This window comes from Pristiophorus japonicus, chromosome 1, assembly GCF_044704955.1.
Source record: "Pristiophorus japonicus isolate sPriJap1 chromosome 1, sPriJap1.hap1, whole genome shotgun sequence".
Lineage (NCBI taxonomy): Eukaryota > Metazoa > Chordata > Chondrichthyes > Pristiophoridae > Pristiophorus > Pristiophorus japonicus.
In genome coordinates, this window is record NC_091977.1 from 85,487,961 (window position 1) to 85,515,290 (window position 27,330).

Genomic DNA, 27,330 nt, shown 5'->3' on the forward strand with positions numbered 1-27,330 from the left:
AACCTAAAATACAGATGTAATCTGATGAATTGAAGCTGTGATCACAGAGAGCACAATACAAAACTAGCAAGGTTCAAGTAAAACAAAGGATTTGAAGATGTTTATGTCACAAGAGCATTGGGTATGTGGAATAAGCTCCCATCAAAAGTAATTCAATTAATATTGTATGAATGGAGCATACAAATCACATCATTGGCCAACGAGTAGCTGGGTTTAGACTGGGGTTGGATAATTCAGATGTTCTCAAAACAAATCCCAGGACTGCATGCGGTTTGCAAATGCCCCTGGGATCACCTGGGCTTGCCCAACCAATAATAGAAGATAATCCCCAATCATACTTTTCGGGATTCCGTTTGTACAGAACTCCTATAAGTATGAATGGGGATCACTTAAAAAATACACGAGCACATGAAATAAAAAAAATACATATTTAAAATTAATTAAAATGGCATTTAATTAAATATTTTAAACAAAAATTAAATTTTTTGAAAAAATAATTTAAATGTTTTAACGGGGCTAAAAATAAACTTAACTTATTGAACAGGGTTTTTAATGTATACATTGTTGAAAAACATTTATTTTTGTACTTTTTAAAACTGTTCCACTGGGTAAACAGGCCTTACGTCTGCTTTTACCAGCGTAAGAATCTCAAGGGCATCCACGGGCAGAAGTTTGGCAAATAGCTCAACTCTCTGCATGCGGAGGCCCATTACTTTCGGATTTGTATGATCTATCAAGAGAATTCTTGACAGATCGCAATTTCCGGGTTTTCGTGCATGCGCATTGCAGACCTAAACCCGGAACTTGCACAGCTCCTACGGGCATGTGTGCACTTCGTACGTGCCCGTAGGGGCAGCAAAATATGCCCCAAAATAGGAGAAAGGCATTGAAGGCACTGGTACAGCAGCATGTTCTCCACTGAGGTTGGGATGTAGCCTCATTGTTTGTTCTGAAAAAAACCAAAGCTCACATTTTTCAAATATTACTTTAATAGCCCATCAGTAAGATTAGGAAAAGACAAGAAATTCTATTCATTGCTTTCAGTCAGCATGCTGAGCCGTTTTTAGATCAGTCAATAACTCAAATTTAAGAGAACTGAAGTTTGTTAATAAAAGTCATACAGGCAAGTTGCAGTTCCTCATACACTCACATTTAATCACCTTGTACAATATTTTGTTGAAAGTTTATATGGACACATCGTAAAGAGTTCTCAAAACCGAGCATAGAACAAAATGATTCAAGGAAGTTAATTAAGTCTTGTATCCGAGTAATTTCACGCTAGCTCCTTTTAAAGACATTCTTAAGCATTTCAACTAACAAGATCAAAGTTGGTTCCTGTTTTACAGATGAGAACCCAGAACATTTATGACATCAGCAGGTTTATGTCCGTATTACAGTCACGGGTGGTAAGTGGTTTCTCTTTGCAGCAGGGCATTTTATTTCATGATCCATTGATGGGAAAAATTCAGTATCCACGTGCTTTACACTGATTTGCTTATATTCAGGCTAAACATTTCCCACTTAAGTGCTTCAATGTTTCACTGTATATACAAAAATAAACTAATGTAGGTTCCCAACAATAGAAAGAAAAAAAAATGGGTAACTTCACACGTTACATTGCACTCAGTCTCACCCTTGTGGGAATATTAGTGTTTGGGCATTTGACTCTTATTGTTGATCGGCATGCACACTTATTACCCATCCCTTTCTTTGAAAAAAATGGTGTCTTTTTTTAGGTCTCAGATGACCGAGTAGATAAAAAATACCACCTGGTGTAGTTTAAGCCTGGGATTATCACTAAGGACCTCAGTTTGGTTGAGGACCTCAATCCCAAGCAGTGATTTGTCCGAAGGCTGTTGGTTGTTAGAGGAACTTTGATACAGTTCGATGATGTATGGCATTGCCTTGCATTGCACACAATTCCTTTTCAAAAATGAGGACACTTTAAATATTTTGCTGTCTCTATTTCAAATACTCATGTCAATGATATTCTTCAGTTGTTATTAAAGCAACCAAATCTTCTGTTCTGCTTGCTACAAGAAAAAGTATTTTCAGCCGATCACCTCTCAGAAATCATGTGGAAACAGGTATCAATTACGTACTACAAAAGCAGCTGGTGTGAAGCCTCCCCCAAAAAGATGGGCAATTAAAGTTAAAACATACCTTGGTAGCCTGCTGTACGACCATTCACAATTGAACTGATTGAAGGAATTTCAATCTTTCCCACTGTTGTTAAGCATTTTTTTAAAGTCAGACTGTCAGTGGGAGGTCGTTGAGCAAAGCTCTTTGTGTGCACTTGAGTACATGCACAGAAACCTGCTTTCCCCAGCTTTACTACAATGTAAGCAGGCATCACTGAGAGATAGAACCAACACTGCAACTTTCAGTCGAGTATAACTGTGACATAACATATTTATCTCACCTTTTTTCCCTGTCCTCTTACTTCTTTTCCCTTTTTACTGCCTTGTTTTTTTCTTATCCTATGCCTCCCTCTCCTTTTTTCTCTTCTTGTTTTCTCTTTTTGTCTATACAGTCTTTGGGCGTGGCGTGAAAACATTAATCACAGTTTTCTCTGATGATAGGGCCTACCTGGAATCCATAGCACTAGAGAAAGTCCAATATTACATCTATTGGACTTTGTGGCTGGGTTACCTGGGATGGATTGTTGAACATATTTTTGTAATGGCACATTCATCATTTTTTTCTCAACAGTAAACAAGCAGCCTGGAAACAGATCAATAATGATTTGAAGTGTTAAGTAATTATTCAATAGTCGGATCATTATGTACAACCACAAATATTTTGGGCAATGGTGAAAAATTGTATTTGCGCTTATAATGAAGTTGTTTTCATTCCAGAAATATATAAATCATTGAAAAAGGATACAAGAAGGGCAAAGAAACAATATCAGAAAAGATTAGTGGGAAACCTAAAAGGGAACCCAAAAATATTTTATAAACATATAAAAAATAAAAAGGAATGGTGGGGCTGTTAGGGACAAACAAGGAAATCTTCTTGTGGAGGCAGAGGGCATAAGTAAGGTACTGAATGAATACTTTGCATCTCACAAAAGAAGAGGATTCTATGATTCTAAGTTAATGTTGCAGTAGAGGAGGAGTAGAGATATTGGTTAGGATAAAAATAGACAGAAAAGAGGTACTAAATAGGTTGGCATCACTCAAAGTTAACAAGTCACCAATCCAAAATGGGATGCATCCTAGGTTGCTGAGGGAAACTGTTATATATGTGGACTTGCATTTACTCTGTACAGCCACCAGAGGGCTCATCTCCTGGAGTTCCAAGGGATCCCATAATCCCTTGGGAGCACAGGTATTTAAGGAGGCTTCACATGTTGGAGAAGCACTCTGGAGACCTGCAATAAAAGACTAAGATCACACTTTACTTTGTGCTCACAGGGTTCAGTCTGACTCTTACTCCATACACAACAACTGGTGACAAGATACAGATAGCGAACCCAAAGATGCAGAGAACAGTGGGCATCCTGGAGAAATTCTCGGAGGGAGATGATTGGGAAACTTTTGTGGAGCGACTCGACCAATACTTCGTGGCCAATGAGCTGGATGGGGAAGAGAGCGTTGCCAAACGAAGGGCGATCCTCTTCACTGTCTGTGGGGCACTAACGTATGGCCTCATGAAGAATCTGCTCACTCCAGCGAAACCCACAGAGAAATCATACGACAATTTGTGCACACTGGTCTGAGAGCATTTGAACCCGAAGGAAAACGTTCTGATGGCGAGGTACCGGTTCTACGCCTACAAAAGGTCTGAGGCCAGGAAGTGGTGAGTTATGTCGCCGAGCTAAGACGCCTTGCAGGACATTGCGAATTTGAAGGACATTTGGAGCACATGCTCAGAGACTTTTTTGTACTTGGCATTGGTCACAAAACCATACTTTGCAAACTTTTGACTGTAGCGAACCCAACCTTGAGTAAGGCCATAGCGATAGTTCAGGCATTCATTGCCATCAGTGACAATACGAAGCAAATCTCTCAGCACATAAGTGCTGCTACAAGTACTGTGAACAAAGTGATGTTTTTGAATCATAACATACAGGGCAGGTCACACATACCTGCAGCTGTACGTCCGCAGATGACTCAGAGTCTACCATCAAGAGTGATGAATGCTAGGGCATTAACACCTTGTTGGTGCTGCGGGGGTGATCATCGTTTCCATTCATGCCGATTCAAAGAGTTCATTTGCAAAGGCTGTGGAACAAAGGGACACCTACAACGAGTGTGCAGGCGAGCTGCAAAGCCTGTTAAACCTGCAAACCATCATGTTGCAGAGGAGGACTGATCCACGGAGGATCAACCCAGAGCCGCAGAGAGGGGGGGCAGAGGTACATGGGGTGCACACATACACCACGAATTATCCCCCGATAATGCTGAATGTTGAACTATATGGACTCCCGGTGTCAATGGAGCTGGACACGGGTTTGAGACAGTCCATCATAGGCAAAAAGACTTTTGAATGGTTGTGGTGCAACAAGACCTCAAGGCTAGTCTTAGCTCCAGTTCGCACGAAACTAAGAACATATACGAAAGAACTGATTCCTGTAATCGGCAGTGCTACTGTAAAGGTCTCCTACGATGAAGTGGTACACAAGCTATCACTCTGGGTGGTACCGGGCAATGGTCCCATGCTGCTCGGCAGGAGCTGGCTGGGAAAGATACGCTGGAACTGGGACGACGTACGAGCGCCATCGCCCGCTGACGAAACTTCATGTGCACAGGTCTTAAACAAATTTCTTTCGCTGTTTGAACCAGGCATCGGGAAATTCCAAGGAGCAAAAGTGCAGATCCACCTAATTCCGGGGGTGCGACCCATCCATCACAAGGCGAGAGCAGTACCGTACATGATGAGAGAAAGGGTAGAGATTGAGCTAGACCAGCTGCAAAGAGAGGGCATCATTTCACCGATTGAGTTCAGCGAGTGGGCCAGTCCTATTGTCCCAGTCCTCAAGGGAGACGGCACCGTCAGAATCTGTGGCGATTACAAAGTAACTATCAATCGTTTCTCCCTGCAGGACCAATACCCACTACCAAAGGCCGATGACCTCTTTGCAACGCTGGCGGGAGGAAAGACGTTCACGAAGCTGAATCGGACTTCAGCCTACATGACGCAGGAACTGGAGGAATCATCAAAGGCATCAACACGCACAAAGGTCTTTTTGTATATAACAGATGCCCGTTTGGAATCCGATCAGTGGTGGCGATATTCCAGAGAAACATGGAAAGTTTACTGAAGTTGGTCCCTTACACCGTGGTCTTCCAGGACGATATCTTGGTCACAGGTCAGAACACAGTCGAGCAGCTGCAGAACCTGGAGGAGGTTCTTAGTCGACTCAACCTTGTGGGACTCAGGTTAAAACGCTCCAACAAATTGCTTGTGTTGTATGATCCATTTAAGCATTTGGTACTAGCATGTGATGCATCGTCATATGGCGTCGGGTGTGTATTGCAACAAGCTAATGATTTTGGGAAGCTGCAACCGGTTGCTGATGCATCTAGGAGTCTGTCTAAGGCTGAGAGAGCCTACAGCATGATTGAAAAAGGAGCGTTAGCGTGTGTCTATGGGCACAAAAATGCATCAATACCTGTTTGGGCTAAAATTCGAATTGGAAACTGACCATAAATCACTTATATCCCTGTTTTCCGAGAGTAAAGGTATAAATACCAACGCATCGGCCCGCATCCAGAGATGGGTGCTCACGTTGTCCGCATACAACTATGCCATCCGCCACAGGCCAGGTACAGAAAACTGCGCCGATGCTCTCAGTAGGCTGCTGTTGCCCACCACGGGGGTGGAAATGGCGCAGCCCGCAGATCTAGCCATGGTTATGGAAGCATTTGAGAGTGAGCAATCACCCGTCACTGCCTGGCAGATCAAAACCTGGACAAGCCAGGACCCCTTATTATCTCTAGTCAAAAGCTGTGTGCTTCGCGGGAGCTGGTCCAGGGTCCCAGTGGAAATGCAGGAAGAGATAAAGCCGTTCCAGCGGCACAAAAATGAAATGTCTATACAGGCAGACTGCCTTCTGTGGGGCAATCGAGTAGTGGTCCCCAAGAAGGGCAGAGACACCTTCATCAATGACCTCCACAGTACTCACCCAGGCATCGCAATGATGAAAGCGATAGTCAGATCCCACGTATGGTGGCCCGGTATCGATGCGGACTTAAGAGTCCTGTGTTCACAGATGTAACACATGCTTTCAGTTAAGCAATGTACCCAGGGAGGCGCCGCTAAGTTTATGGTCTTGGCCCTCCAAACCGTGGTCTCGGGTACATGTTGACTATGCAGACCCGTTCTTGGGTAAAATGTTCCTTGTGGTTGTAGACGTGTACCTCAAGTGGATTGAATGTGAGATAATGTCGGCTAGCACGTCCGCTGCCACTACTGAAAGCCTGCGGGCCATGTTTGCCACTCACAGCTTACCCGATGTCCTGGTGAGCGACAACGGGCCATGTTTTACCAGTGCTGAGTTCAAAGAATTCATGACCCGTAACGGGATCAAACATGTCACATCTGCCCTGTTTAAACCAGTGTCCAATGGTCAGGCAGCGAGAGCAGTGCAAAATATCAAGCAAGGCTTGAAGAGGGTAACTGAAGGCTCGCTGCAGACTCGCCTATCCGGAGTCCTGTTTAGTTACCGCACGAGACCCCACTGACTCACTGGGATCCCACCTGCTGAACTGCTCATGAAAAGAGCACTTAAGACAAGGCTCTCGTTAGTTCACCCTGATCTACATGAACAGGTAGAGAGCAGGCAGCTTCAACAAAGTGCATACCATGATAGCGCAAATGTCACGTGAGATTGAAATCAATGATCCTGTATTTGTATTAAATTATGGACAAGGCTTCCCGTCACTGTCGTGGCCAAAGAGGGGAGCAGGCTGTTTCAGGTCAAACTTTCAAATGGACTCATTCACCGGAAACACTTGGACCAAATCAAACTCAGATTCACGGACAATCCTGAGCAACGCATCTTGGACCCTACCTTTTTTGATCCCCCAACATACACACCAGTGGCAACCGGTACCATGGTGAACCACGAAGCAGAACCCATCATCTACAGCATCCCTGCAGGGCCCAACACAGCAGGCAGCCCAGCAAGGCCAGCTGCACAGCAGCCCAGCGAGGGCTCAACAAATGACTCAACACCACCAGCTTTCACACCGAGACGATCAACCAGGGTAAGAAGGGCCCCAGATCGACTGACATTGTAAATAGTTACACTATTGACTTTGTGGGGGAATGTTGTGAGAGATGTGGACTTGTATTTACTCTGTACAGCCACCAAAGGGCTCATCCCCTGGAGTCCCAAGGGATCCCATAATCCCTTGGGAGCACCAGTATTTAAGGAGACTTCACAGGTTGGAGAGGCACTCTGGAGACCTGCAATAAAAGACTAAGGTCACACCTTACTTTGAGCTCACAGTATTCAGTCTAACTCTTTCTCCATACACAACTGAAACAATGGTGGAGATAACAGAAGCTCTGACCACAATCTTTCAATCTTCCTTGTATTTGGGAGTGGTGCCAGAGGACTGGAGATTGCAAATGTTACATCCTTATTTAAAAAATAGGAGAGAGATAATCTTGATAACTACAAGCCAGTCAGTCTAACGTCAGTGATGGGAAAATTATTAGAGACCATTGTTAAAGACAAAATTAATTCTGACATGGAGAAGAATGGGTTATTAAAGGACAGTCAGCGCAAAGTTGTTCAAGGTAAATTGTGTCTGCCTAACCTGATGGAGTTCTTTGGTGGAGTAACAGAGAGGGTTGATGAAGACAGTGCAGTAGATGTTGTATATATGGAGTTTCAAAAGGCATTTGATAAAGTACCAAAAAACAGACTTATTCAGAAAATCGAAGGACATGGGATTAACGGGTGGGTGGTAACTTGGGTATGTAATTGGCTAAGGGATAGGAAGCAGTGAGTAGTGGTGAATGGATGCTTTTTCTGGCTGGGAAGAAGTATGCAGTGGGGTCCCCACAGGATCGGTATGAGGACCATAGGATTCCTTGTTATATATAAATAACCTGGACTTGAATATAGGAAGTAGAATTTTGAAGTTTGCGGATGATACAAAACTTGGCAGAGTAGTAAATAGTGAGGAGGATGGTAGCAGGCTTTAGGACATAGACAGATTGGTGAAATAGGCAGACACATGGCAGATGCAATTTAATGCGGAAAAGTATGACGTGATGCACTTTGGGAGAAACAAAATGTAGAGATCTAAATGGTAATATTTTGAGGGGGGTGCAAGAGCAGAGGGACCTGGAGGTGCATATTCATAAATCTTTGAAAGTGGCAGGGCAAGATGATAATGTGGTTTAGAAAGCATACGGGATACTTGGCTTTGTAAATAGTCAATACAACACAAAAACAAGGAAGTCATGCTAATCACTAGTTAGGTCTCAGTTTGAGTATTTTACAATTCTGGGCAACACACTTTAAGAAGATGTCAAGACTTTGGAGGGGGTGCAGAGGAGATTTACCAGGAGGATATCAGGGACAGGGGACTTTAGTTATGTGGAGCAATTTGAGAAGCTAGGATTGTTCGTTTTACAACAGTGAAGGTTAAGGGGAAACTTAAATTATTCATTAATCAATAAAGATAATTTATCAACTAGAAGTAGTTATTTACTGTAATATATATAGGAGGGCAGGTATCACTACTGTCCTACCATAAGCTTGGTGCCGGATTTGAGGTGCTGGTCTTCAAACACTCTCTTCCTCAGGCAACCGAAGGCTGCACTGGTGCACTGAAGGCGGTGTTGGACCTCATCATCAATGTCTGCTCTTGCTGACAGTAGGCTCCTGAGGTGTGGAAAATGGTCCACGTTGTCCAAGGCCTCATCGTGGATTTTAATAATCGGGGGGCAGTGCTGTGTGGCGGGGTCAGGTTGGTAGAGGACCTTTCTCTTCCGGATGTTTAGCATCAGGCCCATGCTCTTATAGGCCTTGGCGAAGGTGTTGACGATGGCTTGAGGTTTGGCCTCCGAGTGTGCGCAAACGCAAGCGTCGTCTGCGTACTGTAGTTCAATGACAGAGGTTAGAAACATAGAAACATAGAAAATAGGTGCAGGAGTAGGCCATTCAGCCCTTCTAGCCTGTACCGCCATTCAATAAGATCATGGCTGATCATTCACCTCAGTACCCCTTTCCTGATTTCTCTCCATACCCCTTGATCCCTTTCGCCATAAGGGCCATATCTAACTCCCTCTTGAATATATCTAATGAACTGGCATCAACAACTCACTGAGGTACAGAATTCCACAGGTTCACCACTCTCTGAGTGAAGAAGTTTCTCCTCATCTCGGTCCTAATTGGCTTACCCCTTATCCTTAGACTGTGACCCCTGGTTCCTGACTTACCCAACATCGGGAACATTCTTCCTGCATCTAACCTGTCCACTCCCGTCAGAATTTTAAATGTTTCTATGAGATCCCCTCTCATTCTGCTAAACTCCAGTGAATACAGGCCCAGTTGATTCAGTCTCTCCTCATATGTCAGTTCTGCCATCCCTTGGAATCTGTCTGGTGAACCTTCGCTGCACTCCCTCAATAGCAAGAACGTCCTTCCTGAGATTAGGAGACCAAAACTGAACACAATATTCCAGGTGAGGCCTCACCAAGGCCCTGTACAACTGCATTAAGACCTCGCTGCTCCTATACTCAAATCCCCTCGCTATGAAGGCCAACATGCCATTTGTCTTCTTCACCTACTGCTGCACCTGCATGCCAACCTTCAATGGCTGATGTACCATGACACCCAGGTCTCGTTGCACCTCCCTTTTTCCTAATCTGCCGCCATTTAGATAATACTCTGCTTTCATGCTTTTGCCACCAAAGTGGATAACCTCACATTTATGCACATTATACTGCATCTGCCATGCATTTGCCCCACTCACCTAACCTGTCCAAGTCACCCTGCAGCCTCTTAGCATCCTCCTCACAGCTCACACCGCCACCCAGCTTAGTCTCATCTGCAAACTTGGAGATATTACACTCAATTCCTTCATCTAATGTAAATAGCTGGGATCCCAGCACTGAGCTCTGCGGCACCCCACTGGTCACTGCCTGCCATTCTGAAAAGGACCCATTTATCCCAACTCTCTGCTTCCTGTCTGCCAACCAGTTCTCTATCCACGTCAATACATTACTCCCAATACCATGTACTTTAATTTTGCACACCAATCTCTTGTGTGGGACCTTGTCAAATGCCTTTTGAAAATCCAAATACAACATATCCACTGGTTCTCCCTTGTCCACTCTACTAATTACATCCTTAAAAAATTCTAGAAGATTTGTCAAGCATGATTTCCCTTTCATAAATCCATGCTGACTTGGACTGATCCTGTCACTGCTTTCCAAATGCGCTGCCATTTCATCTTTAATAATTGATTACAACATTTTCCTCACTACTGATGTCAGGCCGTCGTTTTCTCTCTCCTTCCTTTTTTAAAAAGTGGTGTTACATTAGCTACCCTCCAGTCCATAGGAACTGATCCAGAGTCAATAGACTGTTGGAAAATGATTACCAATGCATCCACTATTTCTCGGGCCACTTCCTTAAGTACTCTGGGATGCAGACTATTGGGCCCTGGGGATTTATCGGCCTTCAATCCCATCAATTTCCCTAACACAATTTTCTGACTAATAAGGATTTCCTTCAGCTCCTCCTTCTCGCTAGACCCTCGGTCCCCTAGTAATTCTGGAAGGTTATTTGTGTCTTCCTTCGTGAAGCCAGAACCAAAGTATTTGTTCAACTGGTCTGCCATTTCTTTGTTCCCCATTATAAATTCACCTGATTCTGACTGCAAGGGACCCACGTTTGTCTTCACCAATCTTTTTCTCTTCACATATCTATAGAAGCTTTTGAAGTCAGTTTTTATGTTCCCAGCAAGCTTCCTCTCATACTCTATTTTCCCCCTCCTAATTAAACCCTTTGCCCTCCTCTGCTGAATTCTACATTTTTCCCAGTCCTTTTTCTGGCCAATTTATATGCTTCTTCTTTGGATTTAACACGATCCCTAATTTCCCTTGTTAGCCACGGTTGAGCCACCTTCCCCGTTTTATTTTTACTCCAGACAGGGATGTACAATTGTTGAAGTTTATTCATGTGATCTTTAAACGTTTGCCATTGCCCATTCACCGTCAACCTTTTAAGTATCACACGCCAGTCTATTCTAGCCAATTCATGTCTCATACCATCGAAGTTACCTTTCCTTAAGTTCAGGACCCTAGTCTCTGAATTAACTGTGTCACTCTCCATCTTAATAAAGAATTCTACCATATTATGGTCACTCTTCCCCAAGGGGTCTCGCACAATAAGACTGCTAATTAGTCCTTTCTCATTACACATCACCCAGTCTAGGATGGCCAGCCCTCTAGTTGGTTCCTTGACATATTGGTTTAGAAAACCATCCCTAATACACTCCAGGATGGGACAACCTTGCATCTGGCCTGGAGGCAGCAGAGGTTGAACAGATTCTCATCTGTTCCATAATTTAGCTCCACTCCAGCGGAGAGCTTGCTAAGGGTGAGATGTAGCTTTGCAGCAAGGAAGATTGAAAAGAGCGTTGGTGCGATGACACAGCCTTGCATGACCCCGGTCCCGACTTGGATTGGGTCCATGGTGGATCCATTGGTCAGGATCATTGCAATGAGGATTTACTGTAATGAGGATTGATTATCGGACTGGCTAAGCAAATTCTCCTTTCACATCTAAGACATGGATTTGAATTGAGCCCACTTTAGGCCGATTGAATGTCTGTTCTCTCTGTTGGCTGTAAATGTCTTAAATGTGAAATGAAATGACTTTGGTAGTTGGCACAAGTCCAAAACATTAAACCTTGTCATAACTTACCCAATTTAGTCGTGATTTGTGCAATCCTACTCAAGAGGCCACAACAATGGCTAATGTGGGAAATAGACAAATTACATTGGTGCATAGGAATGCTCTTCTGGTTAGGGATAAAGCACACTGTTCAGCAAGAGCAAAGTGAGTTTTATTTGCTTACCGTGTACTTAATCCAGGTGTGGTGAATGCCAATATTGGATGGCAAAAATAGAAAGGTGTTCCCTTCCCTCTAACTGAATTGTTCCTGCTGATTAAGTTTTGTGCTTGTTTAAATTGTTTGGTTTATCTCAAAAGTGCTTTATACTATTTCTCGTGCTCTTCACTTCCATCACACATTGATGGAACTCAGCTCACTTTAATTATTTAGTAATGGTGATTCACCAAACACTCTCATCTTGCACTTTCTCTTTGGTGGTGACTCTGCATTTTGTTGATAAAATCATGGAATAAGCATGTTCATTGTGACAAGTTGTGGGAAAAAGATCAATGCACTAAAAGGAAGGAAGGAAATAAGGAAGGAGTAAATAAAGAAATAAGGAAGGAAGGAAGGAATGTAGGAAGAAAGAAATCATAGAATGGTTACAGAACAGAAGGAGGCTATCTCTCACTTTGCAACGAGTGCTCCCTGCCGGTCGAGAAGATTCCACTCCCTGGCTCCGTGTCATCCCCCTGACACGTGATCAGATCAGCGGGCCCTTCAAACACGTGCCTGAATCTGATTAAGCAAATGCGTACAATCCCACAGTGCAGCTGTGACAGAGCATGCCAGTGGGGCAGTATGACAGTGAGTCACGCTTCCAACAGCATCCCAGCCTGTGCACGGGTGCTCATGCCCTCACTCACTTTGGCTAGCCTGCTGACAGCTTTAAAAATTGTCCAATGCTAAATGGCTAATAGTGGGGGCGGATAGCCTTAGGGGAATTAAAACAGGAAATACTCGGCAGGCCAGGCAGCAACTGTGGAGAGAGAAACAGAATTCACGTTTTGGGTCAATGACCTTTTATTAGAACTGGAAAAAGTTAGATGTGCAACAGTATTTAAGAAGTACTGAGGGGGTGGGGGAAGGAAAGAACAAAAGGGAAGGTCTCCACAGAGTGTCTTAAACAGAGTGCACTAAAACTGAGTGTATTATTGGGGAATTTGGAAAGAGTGGGAATTTGGAGGGATAAGGAGTTGCTGCTTTTTGCCGACATTACTTGTAGTGCTTTGTGTTACAGGTAGATATTTAAGTTCATTATCCGTAACTAAATCTTGATCAAGTAAGTAGTTAAGAAACTGAACTGTAAACTACGATACTTAAATACAAATGTAATTAAATAGAGCAAGGTCATACAGGGATGGCAGTGCAAGGTATGCCGCAACTGTAGCACGTGGGAGTTTGTGGAGAACATTGCGATCCCGGATAACCACGTTTGCAGTAAGTGCCTGCATCCTGAGGAACTTCAGCTGGCGTCTGAGGTGCAGACATTGCGGGGCATCAGGAATGGGGAGAGTTACCTGGACACTTTGATCCAGGAGGCAGTCACACCCCTTAGATTATGTAGTGATACAGGTCTGCTAAGTGTTCAGGGACCGGAGAATGTGACTGCAACTCAGGCAGGTAAGGGGACCCCAGGTGCAGAGCTGGAGGAGCCTCAGTATTTGTCCTTATACAACAGGTATGATGTTCTTGCTGTCTGTGTGGATGAGGGAAAAGCCTGCAGGATGGATGAGCAAGCTGACCATGGGCCCACGGTGCAGGAGACCATTCAAGAGGGGGCAGGGGGCTGGTGGTGGCGGGGAGTGAAAGAGAATATATTTGTGGTAGGGAACAGTATAGTCAGAGAGATAGATACTGTTCTCTGCTGCCGTGACCGGGAGGTCTGAAGGTTGTGTTGCCTGCTAGTGTCAGGGTTAAAGACATCTCCTCGTGGCTGGAGAAGGACTTGGAGTGGGAAGGGAAGAATCCCATTGTCGTGGTCCACGTAGGAACCAACGATATAGGTAGAACTAGGAATGAGGTTCTGTTAAGATAGCTTGAGGAGTTGGGGTCCAAATTAAAAAGCAGAACCTCAAAGATAATAATCTCTGGATTGTTACCTGAGCCACCAATTGGCATAGGAATAAGCAGATTAGAAGCGTGGCTCAGGTAACAATCCAGAGATTATTAAATGCGTGGCCCATCGGAGGATGTTAAAAGAGGCACAGAGTGGAGCAGTAGGTTTATCTAAGAGGGAGTCAAGCCTGGGATAGCAGTAGAATAGGAATGTTGAGGAGTGCTGAAGGGTTGGGTAGGGATTTGGGAGGGCAGAGTATCCGAGAGGGAAGAAATGAAAGGAGGCACAATGGCAGGAGCGAGGGGTATAGAAGGGGTAGAGAAAAGAAGGAAACAAATGGGGGGGGGGGGGGAAAGGGAAAATAAAATTGATGGACTCAGGTCTGGAGTGGCAGCCAAAATGCGCACACGAATGGACACAGGAAAACTCAAGTTACTTAGATCTGGTTACATAGCAAGGTTAAGATAGATAAGTCCTGGTAATAAATGGTGAATAGAGAGAAGACAATAGGAGGGAGTCTAAAGTGGTGAGATAAAGTTTACGGAGACAGGGCGGATTTAGCTTGGAACTTCAACGAACGAATGTCCGGTGACGGTTGTGGAGGGTGACGGAGTTCAGACACTATGTGAAGGGTAGAGGTTTTTCCGTGAGAATGAAGTGGCAGGCAATGTTCCCTTGCGCAGTAATGGGAAAGGTCCCGCGCTGGCCGCTCACCGGCTTGGACATTGTAAATACTGCGCATGCGCAGAAATTTAATGGACCGTTCATTTAAGCAAACAGGTCGCGCAGAACAAAGCACAGCTTACAGAGAACATTGGAGCCAGGGGAGAATCGATTGCGGGCAGAGAAACAGTGGTGAAGTTGAAGGTCACCATAAGATCCAGAAGCGGTGCAGCATTGACTTCGGCAAGTGAATTTCTGGGTAAGAACCACACTATAGAAAAATAAAGCTGAAAAACCAGGAGGACAGTCATAAGCTCAGCAGGTAACAGCAATAGTGAGGGATGGATTGTAGGCTAGACATAGTAACCATCAATCTTAAGCAACTGATTAGCAGATCAGAGACATAGCATCTGAGTCTTACACTGTAGTCCAGTGAAGAAGTGTAGTCTTAATGTCCAGAGAAGTCCAGTAACTTGGAAGTAAAGTTTGAGTAGACATGGTTGAGGGATGGGCAGTGGGCCCAGGTAACTAAACTTACGGCTTGAAATTGTAATTAGGGCTAAAATTCACCCACTTTAGAGACAGGGGAACTTAAACAGTGGAAGAGGGGATATTTGGGGAGAAAGGCCAAAGGGTGGCAATGGATGGCCAAGGATAGAGTTGCATAGCAAAGGAGCTCCCAAGGGAGCTACCAACCCAGGAGCCATCTTGAATCAGCCCAGATTCTGACTGGCTGGACTATAGAGGCCACGAATGTCCAGAGACAATCCTGATCGAGCTGATCTCACCGGGGTTGGAGTAAGGCACGACAATTCGTCTCTGCACCCGTGGATTAGGGATGGGGGGAAATGATCATGGGTAATTGCTTCCAATCATTATCCATTGAATCCTGCTGGAAACACCACCCCTGACTGTTGGAGGAGGTCAAGATTGGGTTTGTCTATTATGTCCCTATAGAAACATAGACATAGAAACATAGAAACATAGAAAATAGGTGCAGGAGTAGGCCATTCGGCCCTTCGAGCCTGCACCACCATTCAATATGATCATGGCTGATCATTCACCTCAGTATCCCTTTCCCGCTTTCTCTCCATATCCCTTGATCCCTTTAGCCGTAAGGGCCACATCTAACTCCCTCTTGAATATATCCAATGAACTGGCATCAACGATTCTCTGCGGCAGGGAATTCCACAGGTTAACAACTCTCTGAGTGAAGAAGTTTTCCTCATCTCAGTCCTAAATGGCCTACCCCTTATCCTAAGACTGTGTCCCCTGGTTCTGGGCTTCCCCAACATCGGGAACATTCTTCCCACATCTAACCTGTCCCGTCCCGTCAGAAACTTATACGCTTCTATGAGATCCCCTCTCATCCTTCTAAACTCGTGTATAAAGGCCCAGTTGATCCAGTCTCTCCTCATATGTCAGTCCAGCCATCCCTGGAATCAGTCTGGTGAACCTTCGCTGCACTCCCTCAATAGCAAGAACGTCCTTCCTGAGATTAGGAGACCAAAACTGAACACAATATTCCAGTTGAGGCCTCACCAAGGTCCTATACACTTACAGTAATACCTCCTTGCTCCTCTACTCAAATCCCCTCGCTATGAAGGCCAACATGCCATTTGCCTTCTTCACCGCTTGCTGTACCTGCATGCCAACTTTCAATGTCTAATGTACCATGACACCCAGGTCTCGTTGCACCTCCCCTTTTCCTAACCTGCCGCCATTCAGATAATATTCTGCCTTCGTGTTTTTGCCACCAAAGTGGATAACCTCACATTTATAGTTAAATAACCTAAAAACACTCACTATCTGCACTCATTTAACTGGGGTACCACATGCCTGTAAATCCAGACGCAGTGAGGAGTCAATTCCTTCAGAGAACGAGGACAATGGCAGAGAAAAACAGAGAGAGGATAAAGTTAATTATTTTCCTCGCTAAAAAGGTCATATGAGATATGTGCCTGGGCAGTCTTAACCCGGTGCTGAGTACATGTGGGCCACAGCCAAGGTCTTATACCTTGATGCTGAAGAGAAAAATATACTCGAGAGTGAAAAGGTGGGGAGTTGGATGGGGTAGAGTGTTTCTGTGAACTGGATATGGATTAGCTGGAATGCCTCTGTGAATGAGAGTGGTTGGGTTTGGAGGTGGAAGAGTTCCTATTGAGGTAACTATTGGGTAAATGTTAGTCTGTTGAAATACCAAATATCTTATATGCCCCCTTTTTAAAATTAAAATATATTAATTGTGGTATAAAAGTACATAAAATGAACCAGAATGTACCATTTTTAATGTAAAAATTCATTTATTTTCTTCAAACAAGCACCAGACCACAGGTACTCTGACAGGGTCAGGATCAGGAATCACTTACATTCATTGCACCACACTTGCCAGTGAAGGGGGGACAAGGATTTTCCTCTGACGTTAGTGATCAGACCTGTGGTCCTCTTCTGCACTGCTTTCAGGGCTTGGGTATTTCCCTGTGCCTCGGTGACCAGAACTGAATGCAATATTCAAGCTGCATACTGACTGGAACACTACACAGCTTCACCTTAATGGCCTCAGATTTATAAGGCAGCGTGCTGTTTGTTTTGTTGATTGCTGCTCTACAATCACTGGACAGTGTTAGTATTGAGTCTATGATTACAATCGAGTCTGCCTAATTTAATAATCTGTCACACCGGACAAAATTATCACATTATATATATTATAACAATACAAGAATTTTCAAATTGTTTAAGGCATTTACAATTTCAAGGTTAAGAAAAAAATTATTTCACGTGCAATTTTGACAGCTTTTTCCAATAAAACTTGTTCTGAGATTTTTATTGCACGTTGCCATGAAACAATCAAGACACTCTGTTCCAATGTCATTGATGTTATATATGTAAACCTGTAAATACCTTGTGTAGCCACCAGAGGGCTCATCCCTTGGAGTCTCAAGGGATCCCACAATCCCTTGGGAGCACCTGTACTTAAGGAAGCCTCACAGGTTGGAGAGGCACTCTGGAGACCTGCAATAAAAGACTAAGGTCACACTTTACTTTGAGCTCGCAGTATCTAGTCAGACTCTTTATTCATACATAACAACTGGCGATGAGATACAGATGACGAACCCAACAATGCAGAGAACTGTGGGCATCCGGGAGAAATTTTCAGAGGGAGATGATTGCGAAACCTTCGTGGAGCGACTCGACCAATCCTTCCTGGCCAACGAGCTGGATGGAGAAGCGAACGCCGCCAAACAAAGGGCAATTCTCCTCACTGTCTGTGGAGCACCAACGTATGGTCTCATGAAAAATCTGCTTGCTCCAGCGAAACCCACAGAGAAATCATGCAATGATTTGTGCACACTGGTCCGGGAGCATCCGAACGAAGCAAAGTGTTCTGATGGTGAGGCACTGGTTCTACACTGACAAAAGATTTGAAGGCCAGGAAGTGGCGAGCTATGTCGTCGAGCTGAGACGCCTTGCAGGACATTGGGAATTTGAAGGACATTTGGAGCACATGCTCAGGGACTTCTTCGTACTTGGCATTGACCATGAAGTGATACTTCGCAAACTTTTGACAGTAGAGACCCCAACCTTGAGTTAAGCCATAGCGACAGCCAGGCGTTCATTGCCACCAGTGACAATACTAAGCAAATCTCTCAGCACACGAGTGCTGCTACAAGTACTGTGAACAAAGTGATGTTGTTTTCAAATCGCAACATACAGGGCAGGCCCCACATGCCTGCAGCTGCACATCCGCAGATGTCTGAGTCCACCATCAAGGGTGTTGAATGCAAGGCCATTAACACCTTGTTGGCACTGTGGGGGTGATCATCGTTTCCATTCATCGCCTCAAAGGGTATGTTTGCAAGGGCTATGGAACAATGGGACACCTCCAACATATGTGCAGGCGAGCTGCAAACCCTGCTAATCCGGCAAACTACCATGTTGCAGAGGAGGACAGATCCATGGCGGATCACGACGAACCAGAGCCTCAGACCGAGGAGGCAGAGGTATATGGGGTGCACACATTTACCACAAAGTATCCCCCGATAATGCTGAAGGTTAAATTAAATGGACTCCCGGTGTCAATGGAGCTGGACACGGGCGTGAGCCAGTCCATTATGAGCAAAAAGACTTTCGATAAATTGTGGTGCAGCAAGGCCTCAAGGCCAGTCCTGACTCCCATTTGCATGAAACTGAGAACTTACACAAAGGAACTGATTCCCGTAATCGGCAGTGCTACTGTAAAGGTCTCCTACGATGGAGCAGTGCACAAGCTACCACTCTGGGTGGCTTCGGGCGATGGTCCCACGCTGCTTGGCAGCAGCTGGCTGGGAAAGATATGGTGGAACTAGGACGACATCCGAGCGCTCTTGTCCGTTGACGACACTTCGTGTGCCCAGGTCTTAAACAAGTTCCCCTCGTTGTTTGAACCAGGCATCGGGAAGTTCCAAGGAGCAAAATTGCAGATCCACCGAATTCCGGGGGTGTGACCCATCCATCACAAGACGAGAGCAGTATCGTACATGATGAGAGAGAGGGTGGAGATCGAGCTGGACCGGCTGCAACGAGAGGGCATCATTTCGCCAATCAAATTCAATGAGTGGGCCAGTCCGATTGTTCCAGTCCTCAAGGGAGATGGCACCGTCAGAATCTGTGGTGATTACAAATAACTATCAATTGTTTTTCCCTGCAGGATCAATACCCACTACCAAAGACAGACGACCTTTTTGTTATGCTGGCAGGAGAAAGGACGTTCACGAAGCTAGACTTGACCGCGGCCTACATGACGCAAGCTGGAGGGATCATCGAAGGGCCTCACCTGCATCAACGCGCACAAAGGTCTCTTCATTTACAATAGATGCCCATTTGGGATTCGATCAGCCGCGACGATATTCCAGAGAAACATGGAAAGCTAACTGAAGTCAGTCCCGCGCACCGTGGTCTTCCAGGACGACATCTTGGTTATAGGTTGGGACACAGTCGAGCATCTGCAGAACCTGGAGGAGGTTCTTAGTCGACTCAACCTCATGGGGCTCAGGTTAAAACACTCACAGTGCATTTTCCTGGCGCCTGAAGTGGAATTGCTGGGAAAAGAATCGCGGCGGACGGCATTAGGCCCACCGATTCGAAGACAGAGGCAATCGAGAATGCACCGAGACCACAGAACGTGAAGGAGCTGCGGTCGTTTCTAGGACTCCTGAACTACTTTGGTAACTTCTTACCGGGTCTCAGCACACTGTTAAAACCACTGCACATCTTACTGCACAAAGGAGACGAATGGGTTTGGGGCAAAAGCCAAGAAATTGCTTTTGTTAAAGCTAGAAAATTGTTATGCTCAAACAAATTGCTGTGTTGTATGATCCATATAAGCGTTTGGTACTAGCATGTGATGCATCTTCGTACGGGATCGAGTGTGTATTGCAATAAGTTAATGAATCTTGGAAATTGCAACAGGTTGCTTACCCAGAAGTCTGTCTAAGGCTGAGAGAGCCTACAGCATAATTGAAAAAGAAGCGTTAGCGTGTGTTTATGGGGTAAAGAAATTGCATCAATATCTGTTTGGGCTCAACTTTGAATTGGAAACTGACCATAAGCCACTGATATCCCTTTTCTCCGAAAGTAAGGGGATAAATACGAATGTATCGGCCCGCATCCAGAGATGGGCGCTCAAGTTATCCGCTTACAACTACGCTATCTGCCACAGGCCAGGCACAGAAAACTGTGCCGATGCTCTCAGTTGGCTGCCATTGCCCACCACGGGGGTGGAAATGGCACAGCCAGCAGATTTAGTCATGGCAATGGAATCATTCGAGAGTGAGCAATCACCCGTCACAGCTCGACAGATTAGAACCTGGATGAGCCAGGACCCCTTACTGTCCAGAGTAAAAAATTGTGCACTTCACGGGAGCTGGTCCAGTGTCCCAGTGGAAATGCAAGAAGAGATAAAGCCGTACCAGCGGCACAAAGATGAAACGTCTATACAGGCAGACTGCCTTCTGTGGGGTAATCGGGTAGTGGTCCCCAAGAAGGGCAGGGACACTTTCATCAGTGACCTACACAGTACTCACCCTGGCACTGTAATGATGAAAGCGATAGCCAGATCCCACGTGTGGTGGCCCGGTATCGATGCAGACTTAGAGTCCTGCGTGCACAAATGTAACACATGCTCGCAGTTAAGCAATGCACCCAGGGGGGCGCCACTAAGTTTATGGTCTTGGCCCTCCAAACCGTGGTCCAGGGTCCATGTCGACTGTGCAGGCCCGTTTTTGGGTAAAATGTTCCTTGTGGTTGTAGATGCGTACTCCAAATGGATTGAATGTGAGATAATGTCGGCAAGCACGTCCGCTGTCACCACTGAAAGCCTGCGGGCCATGTTTGCCATGCACGGGTTACCCGATGTCTTTGTGAGTGACAACGGGCCATGTTTCACCAGTGCCAAGTTCAAAGAGTTCATGACCCGTAATGGGATCAAACATGTTACATCTGTCCCGTTCAAACCAGCATCCAATGGTCAGGCAAACCATCAAGCAGAGCTTGAAGAGGGTAACTGAAGGCTCACTGCAGACTCGCCTATCCCGAGTCCTGCTTAACTACCACACGAGACCCCACTCACTCACTGGGATTCCACCCGCTGAACTGCTCAAGAAAAGGACACTGAAGACAAGGCTCTCGTTAGTCCACCCTGATCTACATGAACAGGTAGAGAGCAGGCGGCTTCAACAAAGTATATATCATGATAGCGCAAATGTGTCACGCGAAATTGAAATCAATGATCCTGTATTTGTGTTGAACTATGGACAAGGTCCCAAGTGGCTTCCCGGCACTATTGTGGCCAAAGAGGGGAGTAGGGTGTTTCGGGTCAAACTTTCAAATGGACTCATCCACCAGAAACACTTGGACCAAATCAAACTCAGATTTACGGACTATCCTGAGCAACCCAAATTGGACCCTACTTTCTTTGACCCCCCCCCCAACATATATACCAATGGTAATTGTTTTTATTTAATTACATTTTCAGAAAAATAGCTGCCACTATGGGCGCTAAAATACTGTACCAGCCTGTCCTAAATAACCGCCCTCGTAGGAAGCCCACCCTTGTTAAAAAATTGAATAATTATGAGTGAACAATTCAGTCAGGTCAATCAGTGATTGTTAACATTTGCAAACATAATTTAAAAAATTCTCAAAGGATTACACATTGACAGGGAGAGCTACACCAGCCAAAAGAGTGTGTGTGAGAGAGATAGAGAGAGAGAGATAGAGTGAGAGAGAGAGGGGATTCAGTGGATGTGGTGTATTTGGACTTCCAGAAAGCGTTTGTCAAGGTTCCACATAAAAGGTTACTGCACAAGATAAAAGTTCATGGGGTTGCGGGTAATATATTAGCATGGATAGAGGATTGGCTAACTAACAGAAAACAGAGAGTTGGGATAAATGGTTCATTCTCGGGTTGGCAATCAGTAACTAGTGGGGTGCCGCAGGGATCAGTGCTGGGACCCCAACTATATACAATCTATATTAACAACTTGGTTGACGGGACTGAGTGTAACGTAGCCAAGTTTGCTGACGATACAAAGATGGGAGGAAAAGCAATGTGTGAGGAGGACACAAAAAACCTGCAAAAGGACGTAGACAGGCTAAGTGAGTGGGCAAGAATTTGGCAGATGGAGTATAATGTTGGAAAGTGTGAGGCTATGCACTTATAGAAACATAGAAAACAGGAGCAGTAATAGGCCATTCGGCCCTTCGAGTCTGCACCGCCATTCAATATGATCATGGCTGATCCTCTATGGCAGAAAAAAGATTGAAGAGCAAGTTATTATTTAAATGGAGAAAGATTGCAAAGTGCTGCAGTACAGAGGGACCTGGGGGTCCTGGTGCATGAAATACAAAAGGTTAGTATGCAGGTACAAGTAGTGATCAGAAAGGCCAATGGAATCTTGCAAAGGGGATGGAGTATAAAAGCAGGGAAGTCTTGCTACAGCTATATAAGGTATTGGTGAGGCCACACCTGGAATACTGCGTGCAGTTTTGATTTCCATATTTAAGAAAGAATATACTTGCTTTGGAGGCAGTTCAGAAAAGGTTAACTAGGTTGATTCCAGAGATGAGGGGGTTGATTTATGAGGAAAGGTTGAGTAGGTTGGGCTTCTACTCATTTGAATTCAGAAGAATGAGAGGTGATCATATCGAAACGTAAAAGATTATGAGGGGGCTTGACAAGGTGGATGCAGAGAGGATGTTTCCATTGATAGGAGACATAGTTTCAGAATAAGGGGTCACCCATTTAAAACTGAGATGAGGAGGAATTTCTTCTCTCAGAGGGTTGTAAATCTGTGGAATTCACTGCCTCAGAGAGCTGTGGAAGCTGGGTCATTGAATAAATTTAAGACAGAGATAGACAGTTTCTTAACCGATAAGGGATTAAGAGGTTATGGGGAGCGGGAAGGGAAGTGGAGCTGAGTCCATGATCGGATCAGCCATGACTGTATTAAATGGCGGAACAGGCTCGAGGAGCCGTACGGCCTACTCCTGCTCCTATTTCTTATGTTCTTGAGAGATAGCTACACTTCAACCGACCTACAGCAAGCTACACACAACAACAACATGCACCTTAAAATAGTCAAACAACCCAAGGTGCTTCACTGGAGCGTTATCAAACAAAATTTGACACGGAGTCAAATAAGGAGATATTAGGACAGATGACTAAAATCTTGGTTGAAGAGCTAAGTTTTAAGGAGCGTCTTAAAGGAGGAGAGGTCGAGAGACTGAGAGGTTTAGGGAGGGATTTCCAGAGCTTGGGGCCGGGGCAGCTGAAGGCACGGCCGGCAATGGTGGAGCAATGAAAATCGGGGTTGTAAAAGAGAAGAGAATGGAGGAACAGAGAGTTCTCGGAGGGTTGTCGGGCCGGAGAAGGTTACAAAGATAGAGAGGGACGAGGCCATAGACGGATTTAGGATGAGAATTTTAAAATAGAGACATTTCTGGAGACAAAGTAGGTCAGTGAGCACAGTGGTGATGGTCTACAGGGCTGTAGTAACACCTGCCCTCCTGTATAGCTCAGAGACATGGACCATGTACAAGTAGACACCTCAAGTTGCTGGAGAAATACCACCAATGATGTTTTCCGCAAGATCCTACAAATCCCCTGGGAGGACAGACGCACCAACATTAGTGTCCTCGACCAGAGGGAGACCCGCCAAAGACCGCCCTAAGTGGAGGAAGTGCATCCGGGAGGGCGCTGAGCACCTCGAGTCTCGTCGCCGAGAGTGTGCAGAAATCAAGCGCAGGCAGCGGAACGAGCGTGCGGCAAATCACTCCCACCCACCCTTTCCCTCAATGACTACCTGCCCCACCTGTGACAGAGACTGTGGTTCTCGTATTGGACTGTGCAGCCACCTTAGAACTCATGTTAAGAGTGGAAGCAAGTCTTCCTCGATACCGATGATGCTTATGATGATGATGATGGGTGTATGGGATTTGGTGCGTGGTGTGATACGGGCAGCAGAGTTTTGTGTCAGCTCAAGTTTACGGAGGGTGCAAGATGGGACGCTGGTCAGGAGAGCATTGGAAGTGTCGAGTCTAGAGGTAAATAAGGCATGGATGAAGGTTTCACCAGCAGATGAGCGGAGGTAGAAGCGGAGATGGGCGATGTTATGGAGATGGAAATAGGTGGTCTTGGTGAGGAACAGGATGTGGGGTTGAAAGCTCAGCTGAGGTCAAATAGGACACCAAGGTTTCAAATTTTCTGGTTCCGCCTCAGACAGTGGTCAGGGAGAGGGATGGTGTCAAGTGACTTGTAAGAGAGTTTGTGGCGAGGACCATGAACAATTGTTTTGGTCTTCCCATTATTTAATTAGAGGAAATTTCTGCTCATCTAATATGCGATGTCGGACAACATGGAGAGCTACACACCGACTGACGTAGAGATAACTGCACACCGACAGAGAGAAATACCAGAGGTGGATTTACCCAGTAAACCATCAGGGAATCACAATCAGGGATTTGCCCACTGAACCGTCAAGAGGGAGACTCGCTAAAAAAAAAGACAACTTCTGTTGGGTTTGTGGGCCTTGCTTGGCGGAGTGCGTTATGCCTGGTGAGTTTGTTTTGCAGAACGGTGTAGTTCTGCACCTGTGGACTCACAGTTGGTTAATTGTTGTAACATTTCATTGTAACATTCATGTACCAAGTGTACTGAGTATAACAATGTTTTGATCCATCTGATACAAGGCATCTGGAGTAAGGTGCAAGGTCCTCTATTTGCAACCAGGACGTGTCTCTGCTAATCTCTGTCATGCAAGTCATTTGTTCAAATATATGAGATAACATTATTTGATCTTTTCAATCACAAATTTACATAATTTATGTGGAATAGAACATTAGGTGACATAACATTGTACAAACTCAACTACTCCCAAATCTCCGTCAGTCTCCCCGCCCCCGCCCTGGTTAACCATCATTCAACTAGTAATATCCTTAATTTTTTTCTTCCAACGTATCTGCCCTCACTGAATTTTATTTGCCATTGCTCTGCCCACCTACAAATATTGTATTACTTCCCAACATTCCAAGCGTATAGTGGGAGATTGTGGCAAAACGTTTGCTGATTTTCTTTCATTTTTTAGGGAGAAATTTGCATGCTATTTTGATATGTATTAGTACTCTCTCTTGTTGAACATAATTGTTAAATTGTTTTAAAATTATTTATAATCTTGTCATACTGACAAGGAAGCATTCTTCCCACCCCTCACTCCAGTTCACCGACTTGAAGCTGCTGATCCTGGGGCTCGAAACTCTCCTGAGGAATTCCTGCCCACAGCATGCATCAAAGTTTTGATCCCTGGAACAGCAGCTTTAGGCGAGCAAAGAATCAGGGTACGGCACTGGTTTTGGAATGGATAGCTAGCTGGCTTCAAGTCAGAAAGCAGGGGTAAGGGTAGCTATTCACAGTGGCAGCAGGTGGCTCGTGATGTTCCACAAGGATCAGTGCTGGGACCACTGTTGCTCACAATTTATATTAATGATTTAGACTTTGGAATCAAAAAGACAATTTTAAAATTTGCAGATGACAGCAAATTGGGGGAGGGGGGGGGAGTGGGACAGAGGGGATAGTTAATACTGAGGAGGACTGCAACAAATTACAGGAGAACATTAATAAACTTGCAGCATGGGCATATAATTGACAAATGAAATTCAACACAGAAAGAATGCTGACCACCCGGACCTGTGAGGGAACACCATACCGGCAGCAGTGGGGATAAAAGGAGCAAGCAGGCCAGCCCAGCACAGAACCAGCCACCACAGGGAGCAGCACGAGCAGATAAGAGAGGGCGACAAAGGAGAACAGGGCGACTACATTCGACATCACAGGAAAGCAGAGAAGTGATTGGTTGTGAGTTTTTATCTCTCTTTTCTTGCTTTAAATTAGGGGCCGGGATTAATAACTAAAAATGAAATCTAATTAATTAAATAAATTAGAGATGGCAGGACAGGCAATGTGTTTCTGCTGTTGCATGTGGAAGCTGGTTGATCCCATTGAGATCCATCATGACCACATCTGCAGCAAGTGTCTGCAGCTTGAGGAACTTCAGCTCCGTGTTGATAAGCTGGAATCCGAGCTGCAGACACTACGACACATCAGGGAGGGGAAGAGTTACCTGGACGCTGGGTTCCTGGAGGCAGTCACACCAATTAGATTAATTTGATCCGTGGTCAGGGACAGGAGGGTGTGACTACAAGCAAGGCATGTAAGGGGACCCAGGATGTAATGATGGAGGAGCCTCAGCTCTTGTCCAACAAGTTCCAGGCTCTTACTCCCTTGTGTGGATGAAAGCAGGGACTGCAGGGAGGATGAGCAAACTAACCACAGCACCATGGTACAGGGGGCCAGTCAAGTGGGGGGAGTAAAGAGAAAAGAGAAATGTATTGGTAGGGTACAGTATCATTAGGGGGATAAATATGGTTCTCTGCAGCTGAGAGCGTGAGTCCCGATGGCTGTGTTGCCTGCCCCGTGCCAGGGTTAAGGACATCTTCTCAGGGCTGGAGAGGAACTTGGAGTGGGAGGGGGAAGATCCCGTTGTCGTGGTCTACGTGGGTACCAACAACATAGGTAGGACAAACAAAGAGGTTCTTCTAGGGGATTATGAGCAACTAGGGGCCAAATTAAAAAGCAGAACCACAAAGTTAATAGTTGTGTATAGAAGAACGCCACGAGGCTGAGGACTGTGAGCTAAACTTAGTGTGACCTTAGTCTTCTTTGTTTAGGCACTCTGGAGTTGTAATAATGTGGCAGCCAACCTTTTGTACTGACCCTGCATGTGTGTGCAGGTGACCATTAGGACTCCAACAGTCACGCCCGCTGGTGGCAAGTATTACATAGTTACATACATAACATCATCCCCCCCCGCCCCCCGCTCCCCCAAAGTTTTTGGTACAAGTTATTTACAAGTTGAGGCGATCCGGAGCCCTTCGCTCCCTGGTTGATCGTCTAAGTTCAAACCCTGGCGTGTGTGAGTCGGCCGGACCATTGCTGCACTGCACCGCGACTGGTCTGACTGGACTGTCAGGAACGGTGGTTTCATCCTCATGATTGACAGCGAGGTTGATTGCTGGTTGGGTGTGTGTTGGTGGATCGTCGATGGTGATGTCCTCTTCAAGTCGTTCTTGGTTGTCAGTAAATCACAATTTGGTCTGATCGAAATGCTTTCTGCATGTTTGGCCATTTAACAGTTTGATTATAAA

General features: G+C 45.2%; 1 protein-coding gene and 1 long non-coding RNA gene across 6 annotated transcripts in view; one reads left to right on the top strand and one right to left on the bottom strand.

Moving 5' to 3' along the window:
* Positions 1-27,330, bottom strand: part of dock8 (dedicator of cytokinesis 8) — a 464,486-nt gene that overhangs the window by 358,616 nt on the left and 78,540 nt on the right. For 3 of the 5 annotated variants that reach the window (XM_070881523.1, XM_070881473.1, XM_070881464.1), the window contains exon 1: positions 25,833-26,028. The exons of the other annotated variants lie outside the window; for them this stretch is intronic. In XM_070881523.1, coding sequence (XP_070737624.1) covers positions 25,833-25,954 — 122 coding nt within the window. In that variant the 5' untranslated portion in view covers positions 25,955-26,028. Of the gene's footprint in view, positions 1-25,832; positions 26,029-27,330 lie in introns of those variants that run through there. 5 annotated transcript variants of the gene reach the window in all.
* Positions 25,377-27,330, top strand: part of LOC139264662 (uncharacterized) — a 50,131-nt gene continuing 48,177 nt past the window's right edge. Inside the window, exons 1-2 of the long non-coding RNA XR_011593394.1 lie at positions 25,377-25,464; positions 25,792-25,981. This is a non-coding gene — a long non-coding RNA (uncharacterized lncRNA). The remainder of the gene's footprint in view (positions 25,465-25,791; positions 25,982-27,330) is intronic.